At 34.5% G+C, this 22,440-nt stretch overlaps 2 protein-coding genes across 3 annotated transcripts; one reads left to right on the plus strand and one right to left on the minus strand.

Annotated features, from left to right (window-relative positions):
* Window positions 1-6,085: 6,085 nt before the first annotated feature.
* LOC128031088 (ras-related protein Rab-5A-like) lies at window positions 6,086-12,179 on the minus strand. Its single transcript, XM_052619318.1, has 6 exons — window positions 12,092-12,179; window positions 10,101-10,329; window positions 8,092-8,243; window positions 7,487-7,609; window positions 7,239-7,332; window positions 6,086-6,643 (listed from the first exon to the last, which is right to left on the minus strand). Exons 2-6 carry the CDS (start codon window positions 10,264-10,266, stop codon window positions 6,528-6,530), a joined length of 651 nt encoding a protein of 216 aa, XP_052475278.1. The 5' UTR covers window positions 10,267-10,329; window positions 12,092-12,179; the 3' UTR covers window positions 6,086-6,527.
* A 280-nt stretch (window positions 12,180-12,459) lies between these two features.
* efhb (EF-hand domain family, member B) lies at window positions 12,460-19,191 on the plus strand. 2 transcript variants are annotated; one of them, XM_052617710.1, is made up of 14 exons: window positions 12,460-12,551; window positions 12,679-12,756; window positions 12,865-12,927; window positions 13,184-13,327; window positions 13,613-13,793; window positions 13,881-13,991; window positions 14,165-14,294; window positions 15,411-15,494; window positions 15,594-15,661; window positions 15,950-16,104; window positions 16,789-16,996; window positions 17,239-17,457; window positions 18,444-18,625; window positions 19,032-19,191. In XM_052617710.1, exons 2-14 carry the CDS (start codon window positions 12,691-12,693, stop codon window positions 19,176-19,178), a joined length of 1,758 nt encoding a protein of 585 aa, XP_052473670.1. In that variant the 5' UTR covers window positions 12,460-12,551; window positions 12,679-12,690; the 3' UTR covers window positions 19,179-19,191. The 2 variants fall into 2 exon arrangements, with proteins under 2 accessions (XP_052473670.1, XP_052473671.1); XM_052617711.1 differs by having other exon boundaries at window positions 12,486-12,551; window positions 12,682-12,756.
* The last annotated feature ends 3,249 nt before the right edge of the window (window positions 19,192-22,440 follow it).

The following is a 22,440-nucleotide window of genomic DNA, read 5'->3' on the forward strand; positions in this document are numbered from 1 at the left end:
CTGTTTGCTATGAACATGAATAATATCTCTAAATTTTGTTTTGTTGTTAAGGAGAGATGTAATTTAGCCTTTTTAACCAATCAGGCTTGTTTTTCCTAACAGATGACAAAAAAGAAAAAAGTGAAAATACATGGAAAATATATGGACTAATATATTTTATATCATATATCACATATATCACTAATAAGCTTACAGCATCTTCCTAACATCCACTCAGAATGCCTTTAGTAACTACATAGCACAACTCTGAAAGATTGAAGTGTAAAACGCTGATTATAATGTGAGAATTCAGCTCAAACTACAGGAGTCCAGATGTATATATAAAAATAATAATAAAATCCCCAAGTGCAGTTTAAATTGCAAGCCCAAAAAAATAAATAAAATAAAATAAAATGCTAAACAATCAATGAAGAAAAATGCATTCAATGAGTGAAATGACTATTCAAAGGAGAATACTGCCAACCATCTCCTGTATGAAATAAAAACTCTGGATCAAATTGCAATGTTGGTGCCATTGAGCCGTTAGCAGCTAATTCTACTGAAGTTAATTTCCACTTACCTGTATCTTTCATATTTTCCAGTCGGAATGCATTATTCATGATCACTGTGTATACAGTGCACCCTTAAGGGTTATACGCAGCTGATCATAAGTTCGAACACAATAAAAGCTGTCCTAAAGTTAAGAGTAACTGCACATTACTGCAAGGTTTTACTGCCGCCTGTGGCTCCAGCACTAAAGCGCTGACAGAAATTATACCTTGTTCTGTTTAGCTATCGTTAACCTCCAGAGTTCTCACTGGCAGCTTTTTGTGTCATTAAACCACACCGTTTCTTTGAAAAAAACGAGAAGGTCATCAAAAATGCATTTGCTAAATAACCCAAATGCAGAGCACTCAGAGAGAGAGCACACTTAAAGGTATAGTTCATCCTGAATTCTGAAGTTTCCTCACCCTCATGTCGTTCAAAACCCATATGAACTTCTTTCTATTGTTAATAATACGCCGTCCAACTATGGAAGGCAGACAGGGCCAAAACTCACAAAATTTTACCGCGACAACATTTTTTTTACATTCATTGTAAACATGCACAGTTTTAATGCATTAAGATTTTGAACTAATTTTAACATTTCTCTCAATGTCCACATTCTGGCCGTGCTCTAATGTATTTGGAACGAAATGAAGGTGAGTAAATGATGACAGGTTCTATATGTTTGGGTGAGCTATCCTTTTAAGAAGTTGAGGACTTTTTTCCCTCACTGAAGGTCCTAAAGATATAGCTCACCAAAAATGAAAATTTGATGTTTATCTGCTTACCCCCAGGGCATCCAAGATCTAGGTGACACAAAACAAAGATTGTTTTAACTCAAACCATTGCAGTCTGTCAGTCATATAATGGAAGTGAAAGGAAATCACAGCTTTGAGTGTCAAAAAACATACACAGACCAAACCAAATTATCCCCTGCACTTGTGACGACACACTGATGTGTGAAGACACAAAATTATAGGTTTGTGCAAAAAACTGAACAGTATTTCTATTGTTTTTTTACCTCTGATTCACCGCAATGTCTGAACTGTCTTGAGTGCATTCTCAAGAGCTAGCATGTTATGCGTCTTCTTCTTCTTCTTGCTTTACGGCAAATCGCAGATTCCCTGGGGGTAATCAGATAAACATCAAATATATAAACTTCAATATTTTCCATAAAACATTATAATGTTTGCCTTAAGGCTGTATTAAGGAATGTGGAGAGTGGGAAAAACATAAAATATATCGTTAGGAGCACATCTCAAGGGTCTAGGAAAGAAAAGCCCAAATTGCTTTAGATGTTTCCAGTTCTTTTCTAGAGGAGATAAAGTGTGTTTTTACAGGCGTGATGTGAGATATTCACACTGTCTGACTGTTACTAGGGCTTTATGCATCACAGCAACAGAGTTTTTTGTTTAGAGGATGGCTGTTTCCAAGCAGATAAAGACCTATTTTTGAAAATTTGCAAATGACAAATATATGTATGCTTCGATTTAAATTCATCACATAGGATTACATGACTTATTTGAAACATGAACTTATGAAAGGCTATTTCAGTCCTGTGAACTATCCTTGAATTTCAAAACACATTTTATTTCTTTATTTGGATGCATTCCTGATTAAAACAGAAAATGAGAAAACATAGGTTTTATACATCAGGAATTGATTGGATTTGTGCTGAGTACCAGAATGGAGCCAAGTGTTTGGTAAGGAGATGTTGGGAAAAGAGGGCTTCAAATAAATAAATTATATAAGTTTAGTATGGTGCAGAAATTTAGGGTGACCAGATGTCTGGAACTTTTTCAGTTTCACAATGTTTGTCTTGACTGATTAATTCCATAAATGCATGGAATCGGAACAGAACGAAACAATGCACAGAAATTGTGCAGCATTGCAATGTTATGCAATTGCAATCACAGAATCACAAACTTGCAATAGTCTTTTGGTGTAAATGTAAATTCAGACGTAAATCTAGAGGTTATTATCTATTCTGTCTGAAATGAGAATAAACTGAATAAAACAGAAGGAAGCATTCTTACAGTTCTCGTTAATATTTTGAATGAACTTTTTTTATATTCTCAGTTTTTATTTTTATTTTAGTTACATCTTAAAATAATTTTTTTCATGTACTTATGTGATTTATATTAGTATTTTTTACAATTATTTTTTTATTTCAGTTTTAATTTTAGTTTTAGTTCATTTTTAGTTTTTATTCATTTCCATTTAAGAAATGTAGTGCTTTAACTTAAAACTTATTACATTTCTAATGTTGGTTCCATTATAAAATTGGTTCAAATTGTTTTAAATTAATAATTTTAGTGTTTCAACTTAAAACGTACTTCAGTTAGTGGCCAAGGCAACATTTATAATATGTTAAGTTTTAAGTTTTTGATTTAATTGTTATATTTTATTTTATTTTTATTTTAATTGCCAATTTTATAATAGTTTTAGTAAATTATTAATTGTGCAATATTAACAGTGTCAGAAGGAAACTAAAAATGACATTAGTGACATCAACTATAATAAAAAAATACTTGTAAAAAGTTGTTTTAGAATTATCTCCGGTCACTTTTTCACCTCCCATGAAGATTTCACTTCTACCGTCCCAGTTTGAGTCTTCAGAAATCTGCTCACCCTTCAGATATATGAGACCCTCTTAGTGATGAGTCCTGTTTGACACAATCCCCTGGTTCTTGTCAGTCAGAGGGAATGCAGCAGTGAGTGGAGTGACAGTAAAATACGCAGCGATCAAAGTTATCATCTTAACAGGACTGTCAGTGTGATGTCATCCCAGGGCTGAGGGTGACAAGCGCGACAAGAGATGCATATTGTGGCAGAAAACAACTCTGATGTCCACAATGTCACCTTGTTGTTTCGATGTCCAAACATTGACTGGAGCAATAAATTAACTCCAGAAGCACCTGCTTTTAATACAGCTGACAGTAGACAACACATAAATGTCAAGTTCATTTGTTAATAACACCTCTGAACAATGAACAGATTTTTCCAAATTAATTCCTGTGCCACTTTTTTTTCTTTTTGGATTGCTTTCTGAATTGGTGGTTTGGTAATTGTAAGAACGAGTTGGATTGACCCAGATGAATTGGGTCATGCCCAATTTGCATGCATATTGATTTTGATTTAAACAAACCACAATGGCCTCTGGGTAATTTGCATCACCTGCACACCAAATTACCCAGATTCAGTCTGACTGGAGCTGCAGTAGAGCTATTGTGGAAGAGCCAAAAGAGACTCACACAGAAAAACTAGTAAAGTTTTGAGTTTTTCTGAGGAGAGAAAACTAGCACATAGAACAGAGCTGGGAAAGCGTCCTGCTGCCATCTGCTGGATAGGAGGAGCACGTGCAGGTGAGAAAAAAAGATTATAATGCATCTAACAAAATAGCGTTTTAAATGCACACATGAAAAGTCCGTGATCACAAGTTTACTAAACCAGTTCATCTGTTTATACTTAACTATTACAATCCAAATCGAATGAGTTATGTTAAAAAGGAGGCAGTTGAAAAGGCCATTTTCATTAAGGACTGATGATTTATTGCATGCACCTGAAATACAGAAGGTGATTTTTATTATATACAAAACGTATAATAAATGTTTGATTCCCAAGCACTAGACGTACATATTTAAAATGAGTGGCATACAGAAAATGACCACATGCATTTTGAAGAAAAGCTAATTGTGTATGTTTGGAACTTCATGTGGGCCAACATTTCAGGATACTTAACATTATTTCTTGTCTACACTTTTAAAAATAAAGAAGAACCATCACAGAAGAACACTTTAAAATTCATGGAACCTCATCTTTGCAAAAAAGGTTCATAATAGTGGAAACAAATCAGACAATCTTAAAAATAAAGGTTCTTTATTGGCATTGAGAAACTTTAACCTCTATGGAACCTTTTCATTCCACTTTTCAGTGCAGTTCTTTAGATGATTAAAATGTTCTTTACACTAATAAAACATAGATCAAGAACTGTTCACTGAAAGGTTCTTTGGGGAACCAAAAATGGTTGTTCTAAGTAATCACTATAACCCCCTCCAAAAGTTTCCACCAAACCATTCATCTTGCTCTCAAGTGGCTTGCAGGAGATACTGGATGAAGATGCAGTTGGAATCAATTTTGTTCTGAATTGATTTGTGACTTTAGGATTCAGTATTAAAGAGCACTACATTTGGAAGAGACGTTCTGGATTGGACGAGCGAGTCGACTGAAACTTCAGACTCACAGTGGAAGAGGAGGAATCTACAATAGGATATGCCAAAAATGTAGGAAAAACTACCAAACATGATACTGTGAGAACTGGAACTCATCTGATGGGATTGCTAGCCTCAAGGACATTTATATTCTGAATAGTCTTCATGTATGAGACAAATGTATAGAATTGGAAACCACCAGAATCAAACGTTCCATGTACAGTTCACCCCCTTTATTGGAAATATACTAATACCTGGGCATTAAAAACCAATCAGTCCCTCAGAATTAATGCATTACACTGCTGAATCAGTTTGGTTTTCTGAACGCCTGCCAGTTAGTTTATCAACCACAGCTACCGGTGTTACTTCAGGAGTGTTAGATGAGATCATTTTGAACATCAGGCAGCCACAATTTTCTAACTAGAAAAAAAAACCCTGCGATTTAAAATTGTGCAGTTCAATAGGTTCTTAGAAATAAAAACACCGAGCAATTTGAAAGAAGATACAAAACAAGACCACTGACTAAATGTCAAGTTCATTTGTTATTAACACTATGCACATTAAGACGACCACCATTTAAACATGACTTTCCGTTAAAAGAAACTTCAAACTGGTAGTGGGATTTATGAGAGGCATGGCATGGCAATCACACCTACATTTTTTCTTCATTTTCTTTCCGTTATTGATACAAGGCCCACATAGAAAAAATTTGCAGAATTCAAATGGCCACACATTTTGCACATGAAAGTTTCCGCTATGGGGTAAAAAATAAAAATAGAGGTAATTGCAACTTTTTATCTCCAATATTCTTCTTTTTTTTTAAACCCTTGCAATTCTGAGTTTATATCTCACAATTGTAATCTCAGAATTCTGACTTTTTTTGTTGCAATTTTACGAAAAGATAAATTGACCTTAATCCTCAGAATTCAGCAGATTTTGCTCTTGAAAATGCACATATTCCAAGACATTCTCTATAAGCATAACACCGAGATGACAACACAGTCCCAATTAATAATAAGAATCATTCGTACAGCAGGCTGATCATGTTTTACTGACTGCCTTCCTTGATTTATTAGAGATTCCCCTGCTAAAGAGCTGGATGACTTCGAGCCACGCTCATGAAAGCCTAATATTTACATTATCATCATGACCATACATGTTGCATAATGAGGACACAGCAGGTGCATTGAGGGATAGAACAAGAATGAGAAACTACTGCATCCAAAACCAACTTAAACCGGCTGCTGATGGTGCAAGTGGGGGATCGGTTTTATTCTGAAGCAGTTTTTAAACTCTTTCTCAGATTCAACTTAGGGTCACAAACATGCCTACACGAAATCTGCATGAACTGTGATGGATTCATGAAGTTTATTAGTTTGCTAATTTGATTTATGCTTACAGTTACCACTGAAAATAGCATTAACACATTTTTACCATGTTTTAATTCATTTTTGCAGAACATGTGTGCAGATTGCACCTGGGCCTGGTTATACGGTAATCAGTTCCACATACTAAACACATACAAACAAACACACTCAATATTTCACTCTCTCTCACACTTTCATCCGGGTTTGTCCTCCTGCTAAATTAAGTTAAAATGTGTATTTATCATTTGTAGTGATACATGCATCCAGTAGACTGCTGATTTACATTGTTTTTGTTTTTTTTTCTTAAAAATAAAGTAAAAAAAAAGTATTAGAAACACGGTTATACAGAGTCTTTAGCTAATCCAAGGAGCGAGGTTTGGAAGAAGGAGCCCCTTGTCCAGATGTGATGCGATGGTTAAGAGGTTTAGGAGCTACAGCAGGGACCTTTCGAGGGCTGTGCCGTTTCTGTTAGATCCACACCTCTGCTGCGTCCTGTGCTGGCACCTGCAGGCTGGGGCTCATTCTTGGGTAGCTTCTTTGCTAAGGTGAAAAAAGACAAGAGATCTTTTGTAAATATAAAGAGTGATGACTCACTGTGTTTGCGAGTGATGTAATGCTAAACTTCCTCAAATCTACCAATATTTTTTTTGTAAAATATTGCTTTAATTTTCTTGAGTGAAACCAGGTATTCCAGGTACAAAATTTAGGGTAGGCCCTGCAGGGCTCATGCTTACATCCATGTACCTCTAACTTAAAACTGACAGAATTCTGTCTGTAATTAATATAATAATATTCCATACTTACAGTATCAGCAAGGATGCATTAAGTTTTTACAAAATACTAACCATTTCAACATTAATAATAATAAGTAATTAGAATGATTTCTGAAAATCATGTGACACTGAAGACTGGAGTAAGGATGCTGAAAATTCAGCTTTGCATCACAGGAATAAATTGCATATTTAAAATTAGTTTAAAATTAATTTAATTTAAAATTTATAATTTAAATTTTTTATTTGCAATAATATATAACACTTTTACTGTCTTTTTGTTGAGCATCACAGACAACAATACTGATCCTAAACTTTTGAATGGCAGTTTATAACTATTTAACAAAAAAGTTGTGACAACTTACCAATGGCCATAAAAATCTCATTCACATTCATCGAAGTCTTAGCCGACGTTTCCATAAAGAGCAAACTGTTGTCATCTGCATATGACTGTGCATCCTGTGAACAACACAAAACAGAAGTCAAGGTTTCGGACTCTAAACAGACTGAAAGTCTGCACGGCATGTTTCTTTGTTTGTAAACCGTTCCACATCTCATCTGTAAAGCCAACAGGAAGCGTCTGCTCATCTGTGGCTGTTCAAACATCGCAAACCTGAAAGTCCAGCGCTCTCTTGTTGGCAAGGTCTGCCTTGTTTCCAGCCAAAGCTATTACAATATTTGGACTGGCTTGTCTCTGAAGCTCCTTCACCCAGTTTTTCGCACGTGCAAATGATTCCTGAAAGAAAAAAGAAAAAAAAACATTAATTTCAGTATTTTTTCTCTCCTAGTCCAAAAAGTTTTTTTTTTTTATTAATTATAATTATCATTTAATTTTTTTGTATTCATATTTACATCTTTTTTTTGCATGTGAAATGAATAATGCCACTGCCACATTCACACTCAGATTGCTGGTTTGCAGAAAGGTTTTGGACCGAGTCATTTTGAGCCTAGTTTCAATAAATGCTCTTTTTTTTACTTGGGAGGAAGTTTTAGGTCCAAATGAAATGAGAAGTGACTTAAACTGAATGATAACACTATAAGGATTTGTATTGTTCTCATATTTGAAGAAGTTAGCATCGTTATTTTTCATTTATTACAGTGAATAGGCTTTGAGACAATCTTTATTGTATAAAGTACCTTCTAAATAATTGTAACTTGACTCATAAAATCGGATCCATCATTTAAGCTGCAGAGTAAACCGAGCGTGTTAGGACTCACTTCATTTGTGATGTCATACACCACTATGGCCGCCTGCGCTCCTCTGTAATACATTGGGGCCAGACTGTGGTAACGCTCCTGGCCAGCTGTATCCCAGATCTCAAACTTCACTGTTGTGTCATCCAAACATACTGTCTGGGTCAAGAAGGCCGCTAGTGGAGAGAGGACAGAGACTGGTTAGATCTTGCCATAAACACTGCAAAAGGTTTTGCCATAAACTCCCCTGACAGGCAAGTAACAGCACAAAATTATAAATAGTATAAATAAAAATAAATGATTAACAACACAAATATCCCTTTAAAGTGGAAGTGAAGCAGTCAGTCAAGTTTACTACTTTGTAAACTGATTTCCACTTTAATAAAAAAAAAATATATATATATCTATATATGAAAGGTCTGCACAAGGATAACATTACGTTCTCGCGAGACCAGTCAGATCTCGTCACACCTCTAGCTGTTACGTATATTGACTTATGAGAATAACAATAACAATCATGGCTCTTCAAATCAGAATTTACAGTTAATTATCCAGTTTACAATAATTTGTTATTTAATGAATAAACACTGGTTATCATAGTTAACCATTGGCTAATCATGATTATTCAATATACACAACCTAATTTATTATTCTTTCCAAAAAAAATAACTACCGTATTTTCCGGACTATAAGTCGCACTTTTTTTCATAGTTTGGCTGGTCCTGCAACTTATAGTCAGGTGCGACTTCTTTATCAAAATTAATTTGACATGAACCAAGAGAAAACATCACCGTCTACAGCCACCAGAGGGCGCTCTATGCTGCTCAGTTCTCCTGTAGTCTACACTGAGCAGCATAGAGCGCCCTCTCGTGGCTGTAGACGGTAATGTTTTCTTTTGTTTCTAAATAAATGCGACTTATAGTCCAGTGCGACTTATGTTTTTTTTCCTCGTCATGACATATTTTTGGACTCATGCGACTTATACTCAGGTGCGACGTATAGTCCGAAAAAAAAAAAGTCACAAAAAAAGTCAGAGGTATGGAAGTATTTTAGATTTCGTAAGCAAGATGACGATAGTGTTGTGGACAAGAACAAAGCATTTTTCATCTTGCATCAAACTTGTATTGTATTTATTTAACATAATTGTATGCATTTGAAAATTAGAAATGGGTTCTGTTTTAATGTACCCAAGTGTACCTAAAATCAAAGAGTTTAATATACAGGTTTGTAGCTTTTAATTTGTTTTTATTAATTACCCAATTGTAAACTTATGTTCAAAGTTCTTTTTTATACATATAGTATTTGTATTAAATCTACATTCATTGACTTGAATCGAGTATTGAGTATAGAAAATCGAATCGAGAAACGAATTCGAATCAATTTGAGAGCTTGTGAATCGAAATCGAATCGATCTGGAACATCTGAATCGATACCCAGCCCTAGTAACATCATGATATATCATTGCTATAGCATAATATTTTGGTCATACTGCTGAAATTAGAGCAAGAATAACTAGTCATATTGTGTTATACAACTACTGTTATATAAGATTTTGGTTATACTGCCCCTCCATAAGTGAAAAGATGGCAAATATAAGTTATATAGTGATATACTGTGATTGTAATATACAATTTTGCTCATACTGCCCATGCACAAGTGAAATTACAGCAAAAATAACTAGTTATATTTAGTGTTATACCATTACCTTATAACAGTAATATACTGTCGATCCATATATCAAATTAAATAAATATTATTGATAAAGCATGACTTGTCAAAACAGACTGCAGCAGGCTTTGATTGGCTAATAGTGTTTACTGTACAAATCAGTAGGTAACTTCAGAGTGATGATAAAAAAAATAAAATAAATAACATTATTATTTAAATGGAAAATTACCTTCTTTTTTTTTCAGCAAAAAGAACTAGTTGTGTTAGTTATATTATACTAGTGATGTACCATTACCATAATATACGATTTGCACATGCTTGAGTGCATTAGCATCACATCAGATATGGGTTAATATATGTCTTACCTCCTATTGTGCTTTCCTGAAACTCATGAAACTGTCCTTTAACAAAGCGAAGGACTAGACTTGACTTCCCCACAGCGGACTCTCCCAGGAGCACTAGTTTAAATTGACAGATTTTGTTGCCGGTGTTTGGCCCGTTAGGTCTCGTTGCTCCACCTCTTCCTGCCATGACCCTAAGCCCCAATCTCCTGTACTGAAGTCAAGAAGTGCTTCTCAACGGTCACTCCCAGATCTGATGGAACAGACATTAATAATCTAGTATCACTCCTCACTTAACAACACTTATGTAATGCAATATATCAGCGGTGTCTTGGTTAGCCAAATACAACATGAGGACAACAAGAGATGCTGAATATACAGTGGTGGACAATTAACAACAATATGCCATTTATCATGTTCTGTATGAAAACACAATCCTTCAGGATAATAATGTAGTCACATCACATGAATAAAATTATACACAACAGACATGGTTTAGGAAGTGCCACTGTGTTGAGCCTTCAATATAATTTGTGTAAAAAGTCAGAATTATTTACTAAAAAAAATTTAACTGACCAAATTATGTCAGTCGAAAAAAAAATAATAATAAATCATAATTTCAAAGTCAGAAAATCAGAATATTGTGAAAAGGTTCAATATTGAAGACACCTGGTGCCACACTCTAATCAGCTAATTAACTCAAAACACCTGCAAAGGCTTTTAAATGATCTCTCAGTCTAGATCTGTAGGCTACACAATCATGGGGAAGACTGCTGCCTTGACAGTTGTCCAAAAGACAAACATTGACAACATACTTTTCAGTTAACCAAGATTTCTAAAATTTCTTTCTTTATATTGGTCTTCAGTAATTTTGAAAATTTGGGATTTTCCTTAGTTGTTAGTTATAATCATCAAAATCTAAAATAAATAAACATATGAAATATATCAGTCTGTGTGTAATGAATGAATATAATATAAAAGTTTCACTTTTTGAGTGGAATTAGTTAAATATATCAACTTTTTGATGATATTCTAATTATATGACCAGCACCTCTCTCTCTCTCTCTCTCTCTCTGTGTGTGTGTGTATATAAACAAAAAACAAGCATGAGAATGTATCTCCATCAGGGTAATTACAGTTAATAAAAACTAAAACCATTAAAAGTTACTTGAAATTAAAAAAAAAAAAAATACTAATATAAAATTACAGTGCATTTTCCTCTCTGGTTTCATCTCTAAGTTATACATACTTCACATATAACCCTGTTGTATCTTCTGCGATATAGAAAGTATGAGACAAGAGTGACAGTGCAAAACACAGGTCTGTTATTGACACTCATGATCAATCAGAGCTTATGATTGCTTCTAAACGCTTTTAACTTAATAAAAGGCGATTATAAATAGCAATTTATTTACATTTCACAACATAATTGATAGTATATGCTCAAATTAAACAAGTTAAATTAATTTACAAATTATTGATAAAACATGATATACATGGCATTATCTGGCTCTTCAAAACAAACCGTAGCACACTTAGATCGGCTAATATTGTGTTTACAGTACACTTTAGTACGTAAATTAAAATATATAAATATAATCACTGAATGTATTTAAAATGAAAACGTATTTGAAGCTGGAGCTGCCTGTTAGCTTGTGCTGCTAACTATGCTAACGATATTGTATGTTTCTTTTTCATACTTTCTTAGACACACATGTAAACACACAGTCAACTCAGTGACATCGGTGTTTTCATCGGTAACGTTACTTTAACGCGTCTGTCAGTTCCTCAAATGCTCCGGTTCAAATGATTCCCTAAAGCTAACGGTGCTAATGCTAAAAGAAAAACAGGCCGCGCGCACACTGAGCGTGATGCCTCATAAATAAAATGTTTAAAAGCAAGAAAGCATAAATTACGAAAAACAGTATGGCTTATTTAAAATACAAAAAAACAAAGCAAAAAAAACTTTCCAATTAACCTAACAGAACGAATATTTAAAGTCCAGAGACTCGTACCTTCCTCTTGGTTCCTCCCAACTTCCCCTTTTGCGTCAAAACTGGTGATAACCTATGGTGATGACGGATCGGATGACTGGATCTGACGTCAGACGCATTGGAGAGAAATCAGCCAATCAGAACAACAGTCATCACAAATATTTTTACTTTCATAACAAGGAGGATTATAATTTTGTAAACAGAGGTATTATTTTTATTTAATTCAACTTTTGTAGTTTACTTAAGTCATTAAAGTCATCCATTTTAATCACAAATGTAATTTATTAAATCCCTTTTTTTCCCTCAATTTTTTTTTTCGCGAGTCTTTTTACAATGAAAAGTGGATAGGTTACTTAGATACAGTATTTTAGAATCGAAAATAAGCAAGCTTAATTTAGAAATTGATTTTCTGACAGGTGGACGTCTGACGTCATTATCAACTTGACACAGCGGTTCCTCGCGCGTTGTCAGGTAACGGAAGGTAAACAAACACTGCTACATGTTTGTAAGACTTTCTAATTAGGCTCGCTGTTGTAAAGTTGGTTATTGTTTAGATGGTTATTTGGTTATTTAGATGGTTATTTGGTTGTAATTTAATTCTGCATTAGTAGTGTGTAGGCATGAGTATCATGCAGCGGAATTCATCCACCTGGAGACGCAGAGACACGTCTCCAAACATCCGCGCGGTATGACTAACGTTAATTATTCTTCAGAGGCGGTTTTGATCTATTACATGTATTATGCAACAAATATGAATGCATTTATATTTAATGTATAATAATTTCCATTGAAAGGCAGGAAAGCTTATTCCAGCTGGTGACACAACTAAGACTTGTCTGCAGGAAAAAACACCAGGGGTGGGTCAATATATGTATATTTTTTTATTTTTTTTATTATTATTATTTTTTTAACAGTACATTGTTGTACCAAACAGTGTTGCGTACGTGTGCATATAACTTTATTATTATTGTTATTTATCATTATATATATATATATATATATATATATATATATATATATATATATATATATATATATATATATATATATATTTAAACCAAACGTTTGACAGGCATTGCATTGTATAAACTTGAATTTATTTGTTTTTAACAGATTGTGACTCCACCTGTGGTGAAGAAGTTTGTCCTTTCTGCTCGGCCGCCTGTTGGGACAGTTAGGGTCTTCCATGGAAAAGCAAATGATCCTGATATTGGCAGCACACTGGTCCATGGTGTGAATACTAAATCATCCATTAATGTAAGACAGTTATAATGACAAAAAATTGTTTTAGTGACTGTATTCGTTCTTATTGCTTGATGTTTTAACTTGTAGGTGAATTACGCAAAACCAGTCATAATTTGTTCAGTTCATATTTCATTCAAAAAGAAAAAAAAGAATGCCAAGCTTTTTTAGATTTTTTATTTTCTTCTTTAATTAAAAGCACGTTGGCAACTTTAGTTATAGATTATTCTTTAGTCATTCCAAATGTAATATATAGAATAATAAAAAAAAAAATTCTTCACTGCATGCATGCATTTTCAGGCTGGATCAGTTATCAATCCTGCACCAAAAACACGCTTCCTAGAGAGGCTGCGTCAGCTTCAAGAAATCAATTATGCCACCAATCAGAAAGCTCCTCTTGGGAGGTCACAAGTTCAAAGCCCTGGTTTACCAAGTTGGCTCGATCCTGAGAAAACCACTTTTGGTGTCACAGCACTCCGGTGTAAGAATAATATCGAAAAATTCAGTAGCATAAAAATGACTCTATAATCAAAAGAAACTGTGAATCTATGAATTATTTTAAATGCAGTATCTAATGGTGGTGAGATCATCAATCCACCCAAAACCGCACATCAGGTGAAAAAGGAAGCGGACGAGGGACATCAGCTCTATGTTCGCTCACACGGATCCTACTTTGTAGGTCAGTTAAAATGCAGCCCATGTAGGAGTCAAAGTCTTTGGTTAAACTGTTTATAACTTTGCAATTTTCTTTGTTTGGAAACTACAGTCTTTTTCTCTTGTGCTCATTTTGGCGTCATTTCAGAAGACACAGATAGACAGTTTTTGACTATGTTTGTCTCTTTGTTGTTGCAGGAGAGCGTGTGGACAGGAAATACAATTGCAGTCACTATGGGAGAGACCGTAGGTTTGGTGTCCCTACGCCTCATTACAATGATGGGAGAACCATCTCCAGATCTCTGCAGTGGCCCTCTGACTCGCTAATGTAGACTTATACAGACATATGCACCTGAACTTAATGTACATTTTGTTTATAACTGAAAATCTGAACATACAGTAATTTATTAGCATTGATTAAGGTGATTTCAGGGGAAAAAAAATGATTGAATGATTTCTGAAGGATTATGTGATGCTAAAGAATGGTGTACTGATGCAAAAAGATTCAGCTTTGCATCACAGAAATATATACAATTTTATAATACTTTCAATTGGAAAAATTTTTAAATGTACAGTAGTTATATACATTTTCTCTCCATCTATCTATACACTCATAGCGTGTAGGGGAGTATTGGGTCATTCGCCCCACTCTCAATCCCAGCACAAGGGTTAGAGAAAATTAGCAATGAATTGCATTGTCATTTATAGCTAAATGAATGTATTTTGGGATAGAATTATCCCTCCAGAAGGTAACAGCATTGTAATTTTTTTTTACTATTTTGACAGATATTATGAATGTCTGCAATTTTCAATATTCAGTTTATAATGAAAATCCATATTTCATTTAAAAATGTCAAAATAAGCCCCTAATGACAACTAATAATGCAATGTGAATGACAACATTATCAGAAATGAACAATTAAAGCTGCGGTAGGAATCTTTTGACGCTCTAGCGGGTAATAAACAGAACTGCTTGCGTCTTGTGGAAGAACATTGTAGCCGGAACTACTTCTCTCTGTTTATGTCTATGAAGAATCACAAAGGTACTGGGTTACTCCGCCGCGGTACCCCCGAAGCAATCTAAAATAGTCCGAATATAAACACTTATTATAGGTGCACCCTAGTGATTCAGGACAAGCTAAAAACACGGTTTGGAAAATGGATTCATGGTGTACTCGATTATTATATAGATTTTTCTACATTTTGAACACAAACAAAGTTACGGACCGCAGCTCTGATTGGTTGTTTCTTACCGGGAGCAGATGACTTTCTGCAAATGGCAATAGGACACTGGGAGGAGCCAGAGGAGCTTGATTTTTTTATCACAGATTATCTGTCTCATATTTTACTGTCAGGACATAATGACAGGTTTAACAAATATGTAAAAAATATATATTTACAAAAGTTACCTACTGCAGCTTTACTCGTGTCTTCATGTCTTAAGGCACAACAGCGCAAAATTAGTTTCGAAACGCTGCGACGACTTCAGAGAGAAGACTCAGCCACAAACAGGCAAAGTTCACGATCCGTAAGTCATGGTTAAGAGCATTTCTGTTAAATACGAATGACATGTTACAGTTTCTGCCAGTGTGTAAATAATCTTTTCTGTCTGTGCATGAATTTCTAGAATTGCAGAGACGTTTAACGTTCCCCGTGATCACACATTTGGAGTCTTGATGAAACCTGACAGCTTTGGTAATTGAAACCGTCTGTCATGTTCCGAGTTTGATATGTCAGAAATGAATTGGGAGCCAGTATTGTAGAGGATTTATGGTTTATTCTTGCTTGGTGTGAAAGACATTGTTGGGAAACTTCAATTTGGACATTCCTATAGTCAGGCTCAAACAAAACGCAAAAACATTCATTGTATTTTAAGTAAAGAAAATGAAGCCTATTTTCATTAGTTAAGCATATTTTTTGAGGTCTGTTCTCGACTGGTTTTGAGAAACTCATCCATTTGTAGTTCTTCTTGTTTCTCCTCAGGTGCAGGCGACCTGCTTCATCAAACTCCACCTGGCGAGTCCCTGAAAGGCAAAGACCGACAGCGAGCCCTGGTCAGCGCTGTTCGCCAGCACCTCAAGAAGTCCAACTACCAGAACTTCAGCTCATTACTAGAAGCATTCAGATACTATGACAAGGTCAGAAGCTGTTCTCATTGCTTGAGCTGTATTGATGCAGTCAGCAAGGGAGACCTCACCAATAAACCATACAACACTGCCATAGTTACACATCCATTTCTAAAGGAAAGTATGCTGAAAAGTTATCAATAAAAGCAAAAAATCCAGAATTGCTGATTATAATTTTTCAACTATTTACCTTCAGGTCAGGGTTTATGCATCTTTTTGCTATGAAATCTTTAATGCTTTTTATAAAGTAAACATATGAATAGCTTTCATGTTATTAGTTATATTTCAGGATGAACTTAAGCAATTTAAGGTTTACTAGATTAAGACATATGATCATCAGGCTTTTGAGGAACATACATTTATTTAACATGTCATCATTGCATTGCATTATATGTTTTGAAACTACAAAGCTTTATCATAAAACTAAGCATATAAGTATAATCTTACTAGGATATGCAGTATTATTGAGAAATGTATAATGACAACTGATATTTATGTGAGTGGTCTACTTCACTGTTGTAAAGGTGTCATTGATTTACATTACAAGCTATCAGAATTTCAGCATGTTTAGCCATTGATTTATAAAGAATAGTATGCTGAAAAATTAAAAAAAAAGCAAAAAAATCCAGAATTGAATTTTCATTTTTCAACCAGTTTTACCTATTACTTGTTGTAACTGTCTGTTTTGTTTTGCAGAAGGGTCAAGGGAGAATCACTAGAGAGGATCTGAAGGAAGTCTGCCACCAGTTTAATATGATCATCAGTGACCCGGTGCTTGATGACCTCATGGATTACTGTGATGTTGATAACAATGGACTGATCGACTTCATGGAGTTCTCCAATTTTCTTAATTGGAAAGACAAGATGCCCATCAACAGACTGGAGCAGAAAATTCTCACAGAAGGTGAATTCAAGTGTACTTGCTCACAGAGTCATGACAGATCGAACAAAACCTCATAAGAATTCAAGTACATAGTCTTTTGGCATTTTATGTTTTTTCAAATACTGTTCTACTTCAAATCAATGTTTTGATTCGTCTCTGAGCTAACTGGTTTTGGTTCTAGGTTTATACTATTTGAAATTCCAACCAATGAAACAGTAGAATAAGTGTGTGCCAGATGTTAGTTTATCTCTTGTGTCTTGTAGAGCGTATGGTTCGGACAGCCCCGGCCAACATGCAACGCACACACCTCCAAGAATCCAGCGCCGTGAAGCCTTTGATTAGACCTGAAGATCTGGAACGTGTTGAGGTGGGAAGCACCAGGAAGACTCCAAAAACCCTGTCCAGGCCCAGAACAGTGCAGAACAACTTCTTCACCTCGTCTTCTCTCATAAATGCTGTTGTGGGTGGAATTTCCCCTGCAGGTGAGTCTCACACAAAACCTTGGAATCCTCTTAAACTGCCCGAGTATTCAAGCTACACGAAGCTTAAATGACCTCCATGCATTTTTTTTTCAAGGTGTGTTGATTAACTTTTAAAGCCTAATGTATCATATTTGAAATTTCTAAAGCCTCTAAATTATCAACTTCCTCAAAACTTTTTTAACCTGTTAATAAACAATCTACTACATCTGATTGATAGTTTAGAATGAACTTTTGTACAACGTCCACCTTCAGCTCGTGCTTCACGTGTCTTTCTGCTGTGAAATCTTTACTGATATTTATCAGGTAAACTTCAGAATTACTTTTATTTTTCAGGGTGAACATTTTCAGGAGTTTTTTTTTTTTCAATTATCCATACGTAATTATAATGTATATAATGCATTATATGTTTTGCTCCAACAATAAATACAGAATACAGAGATTTGATCATAAAACTAAGCATTTAAATATCGCTTTACTAAACTGATGTTTATTTTATATGCATTTTATGTAAGTAACAAATAACAAACATCAAAATTTCATCTTACTTTTTATACAATTTGCACCAATTTATATATATATATATATATATATATATATATATATATATATATATATATATATATATATATATATATATATATACATATATAATCACTTTATCATACAGTTATATACGACAGCGTTTTAGTGTCACATTAAAAAAATATATTTTTATTTTTTATTTTTTTTACATAACATAAAAAAATTAAAATTGAAATTATGAGAATAAAGTTGAAATATTAATCTTTAATCGACTTTAATTTTGTAATCTTAGATTATTTATTTTTTTCCGTGGCACTAAAACTGTAGTAGTTATATGAATTGCTCCTTAAAAAAAAAAAAAAAAAAAAACATTATAATAATAATACGTCAGGATTTACAGGGTTAAAAATGCAAAACTAGAAGAAGAGAGTTGTCCAGTTTTTCTGATTGATTCCCATCAATAGATGATCACACATACGGAGTCCCATCAGTACGGACTGATCTACCTGCTCCACGTATCAAACGCATCAGTGACAGGACAAACTATGGAGATGAAGCAACAGCACATGATCTGCTGCACCCCGCTCTGCATTCCCTCCATGGAGTTCATGAAAAAGAGTTCTTTAGTCCTCGCACGAAAGATGAGGTGAGTTTAGTGATGTTGCATTATGATATAACACACACAGTTTCAGCCAATCTCATGTTAAACTTAGTTAAACTTAGAGTATAAATCAATTTTATCAGATTTATAAAAGACCGATACAGAAGTGCCCATATAAGGAATCCCGCCTTTTATGACATCATACACAGTGCCTTAGTCTTAAACTTGAACAAACTCTGAAGGAGTGTATTTGGCACAGAAATACTCCGTCATACGTCCACCTGATTTTTGTGAGACTTTGGTCATGTTTAGCATGAGAATCCAACTCTTTAACAACGTAAATATGTCAGAATGCATGAAATGGCATTAGATATATCCCCTTTAACAGGGTTTTAAGCTGTCCAAACAATTATTACAGTTGGACTAAAGATATATTGTGTATCACTCATAGATTGCACAGATATTCCAAAAAGTGGTTCACGGCATTGCTGAGGAGACGTTTGAGGAGGCGTGGAAGTTGGCGTCCATGACACATCCTGCTGGTGACGTATGTGTGGAAAGCTTTCGAAATGTTCTTCGTGAACTACAAGCAAATTAAACCTTAAATCAGTGTTTCTGTCATGTTTATTTGTCTGTATTGTTTTATATTATATTGCATTAATCAATTAATTTATTAATTATTTAGTTGATTTTCAAGTAACAACATAACAACGTTAACTACAAAAAGCCTGGTGACACACCATAATTCAAAGTTGGCCTTCGTTCAGATCATTAAGGAGAAAGTAACATAAAAAAATCCTGTTACTCAAGTGAAAGCAGGTGAGGTAAAGCTCTAGGTGCCTTCCAAGGGATTCTTTCAGAAATATGATGGAACGCAGAGACAGGTTTTATTTGAACAATAATCAGTGTGGACACACTGAACTAGTAATCATTACTACACTGTGAAGTGAGTTCAGCCCTCGTGACTTCTGCAGCTGCAGTATTTTATTAGTTCAGATCCATTATTGGGTCAGCTGTAATTCTGGCCATGTTATTCGTTTCATTTAGTCTCTTGTCAAATGAAGCAAAGTGCTGCAACAGGCCTGACTGCAATAAGAAGTGCCCTCAACGCTGCAAAATAATAGCTGAGCTTACTAATGAATTTTTGCCTCCCAGGATAAAATAATATTGTGTTTACTTAGAAGATGTATGCTGCATTTAGAGTTTGAGAGAAATGGAGATGGCTGTCAATTACTGTTTTCTCCCAAAGGACTTTATCACACACTCTCTCTGTCTCTCTCTTTGTGTGTGTGTGTGTGTGTGCTGTACCCAATATAGTATTGTTATCTGTTATGGATAATAATGGTTATTTGTCACCTAGATATACATATTCCATTGCTGGTTTTTGGGTAAATACATTTTTACATCTTTTGGACTAGTAAATCTTAATCTCATTTGTTTGTGATACATTGAACGTGAACCTCTTTACTTTATTAATACACATCCTTCCCCTTAGTTAAAATAAAGTCCCGTCCGATGTTTTGCCTATCCTGTCACTTTAATATACGCCAGATTACAGAAGTCAAATTGGTTTTGAGCTGCATTTCATGTTGACTTTAAATATATACATTACATAGATTAATTAATCTGCTTTATTTGGCAACATCAATATAACGCAACATAAACAGATTAATAATAGCAGCAGAGTCCCTTATCCATGATAAAAGCCTAGAGGAGTGCAAAATTGCTTTGTAAAGCACATTAATGCTTTTCTTTTCTTTTGTTCAGGTCACTTGTAGATGAAGCCAGCGTGATTAATTGCCTAATATGGTATTAACATATTTATTTCAATTGAAATAGGAGGTATGATATCCACTGTTAATCATATTATGACTTGTTTGCACACATGTGACAAAACACCCACGCAAGTTGAACAGAACAATCCATTACTGCCTGCAAAAATTATAATAATCCCACAGCCATATTTCTAAATGATTTAATGAATTTCAGTCAATGATAATCTGATGACTCCCTGAAAAACCATGAATGTATAAACGGTGTCATGCCATAAAAGAGTTTTCCAGAGAAATAGGATGACATCCGCGCATGGGTGAGAATGTCTTCCTGTCAGTTTAACAAAGGATTTATTTTAATATCTAAATTAGGTGATAATTGGTCTCAACAACCATCTGTGGTTCTCTGTGATCTAAATGGAACAAATATCATAATTAATTGTGGTTGTTTATCTTGTTGGAAATGTTAGAATCTTGTTTATGGTCTTCTTGATCTGAAAAAAAAAAAGTTTTGTTGAGATATCAGTTTAATTTCAGTCTCTGCTTTGTCTCTACTTAATGTAATCACATTTTTTGTTAAACCCATCTCATCTCATTGTATAAGTTTATTTTACACAGATTTTTGACAGATCTTTCTCATTGCATTACAGTGATGATAATTAAATGTTGTCCACATTATAAACATTTTGGCGGCGAAACTTAATTTCTCACCTGAACATTTGTGATCAAATCCCCCAGGATGGATTTTTAACATAAAGTGAAAACAAGGTCTTCGTTTTAGTCTGGTGGAGTGAATTGTGAGGGGCTTTGTGTGTGTTATTATATTTTACTTTACTCCAGTCAGTTGTTTTCCTGTGTCCTATCTGTGTCACCGTCCACTCTGGATCACCGCCAGCAGTCAGCTCACGATAAAACCTTCAACAAACAAAACACATTATTATAAGCAGTCAATATTTCCTTGGAGACCAGAAAATACCTTTTTAATGTACTTTTTTTTAGGGGTGCTCCGATCACGATCGGCCGATCGCGCATTAACGATAATCTCGTCAGTAAAGCCGGTTCTCTAATCAGCAGTAAATTCCATCAGGTGAGTGATTTCACATAGATCAGCTGTTACTACACGCCGTTGTTAACTGAGAAGATGCGCCAATAAATGCTGAAAATGAAGTGGATTTGCGCATCTTCTCTATTAACAACGGCTCTGTGTAGTAACAGCTGCTCTATGTGAAATCATGCACCTGATGGAATTAATCGCTGATTAGAGAACCGGCTTTACTGACGAGATGCTCATAACGATCGGCCGATCGTGATCGGAGCACCCCTACTTTTTTTCATGAAACACTTGATAGTATGGAAGCCTGTTTCTGCCACAGCATAGGCTATTAAAAAAAGGTAATTGCAATCTATTATCTCACAATTCTGACTTTTTTTTCTAGCAATTTTTCTTGCACAAATAAACTCACAACTGCAAAGTAAAAAGGTCAGAATTATGAGATAAAAAGTTGCAATTACATTTTTTTATTACATTGTGGAATACAATTGCGAGATGTAAAGGCAGAATTCAGGGAAAAAAGTCAAAATTGTATCAGAATTGCAAAAATAGTTAATATCTTGCGATTCTGACTTTTTTTTTTTTGTACATTCACAATTCTCAAAGATATAAAAATTCAGATCCTTTTCAGAATTTGACTGATTCACTTAAACGAATTGACTCCAATTGATAGTTGAAAATTGTTAAAACAGAGCTTAACTACAAAAATATATGTTCTACATAGTAATATGCATTACATTTTTGTTATAATTTACTGCAACAAGATATTTCATCGTTCCGACAAATTTCTGGAAATGATTTTTTTTTTTTTTTTTTTTTTTTTTTCTGGAAATTTGTTGCATTGCACCTGATGAGAATGTGTGGAAGAAAAAAGTTAATTAATGATTTATTATTTTGACAATTATCCTCAATCTGTACGTGCATCTTATTGCAATGCAATGGAAAATCTGGGAAATGTCATATATCATCATACATAAAATAAACTTCAAAAGTTGTCAGAACTCTATTCCCAACAACAGAAAAAAGACTGAGGTGTG

The sequence above is a fragment of the Carassius gibelio genome, chromosome A16 (assembly GCF_023724105.1).
Source record: "Carassius gibelio isolate Cgi1373 ecotype wild population from Czech Republic chromosome A16, carGib1.2-hapl.c, whole genome shotgun sequence".
Classification (NCBI taxonomy): Eukaryota; Metazoa; Chordata; class Actinopteri; order Cypriniformes; family Cyprinidae; genus Carassius; species Carassius gibelio.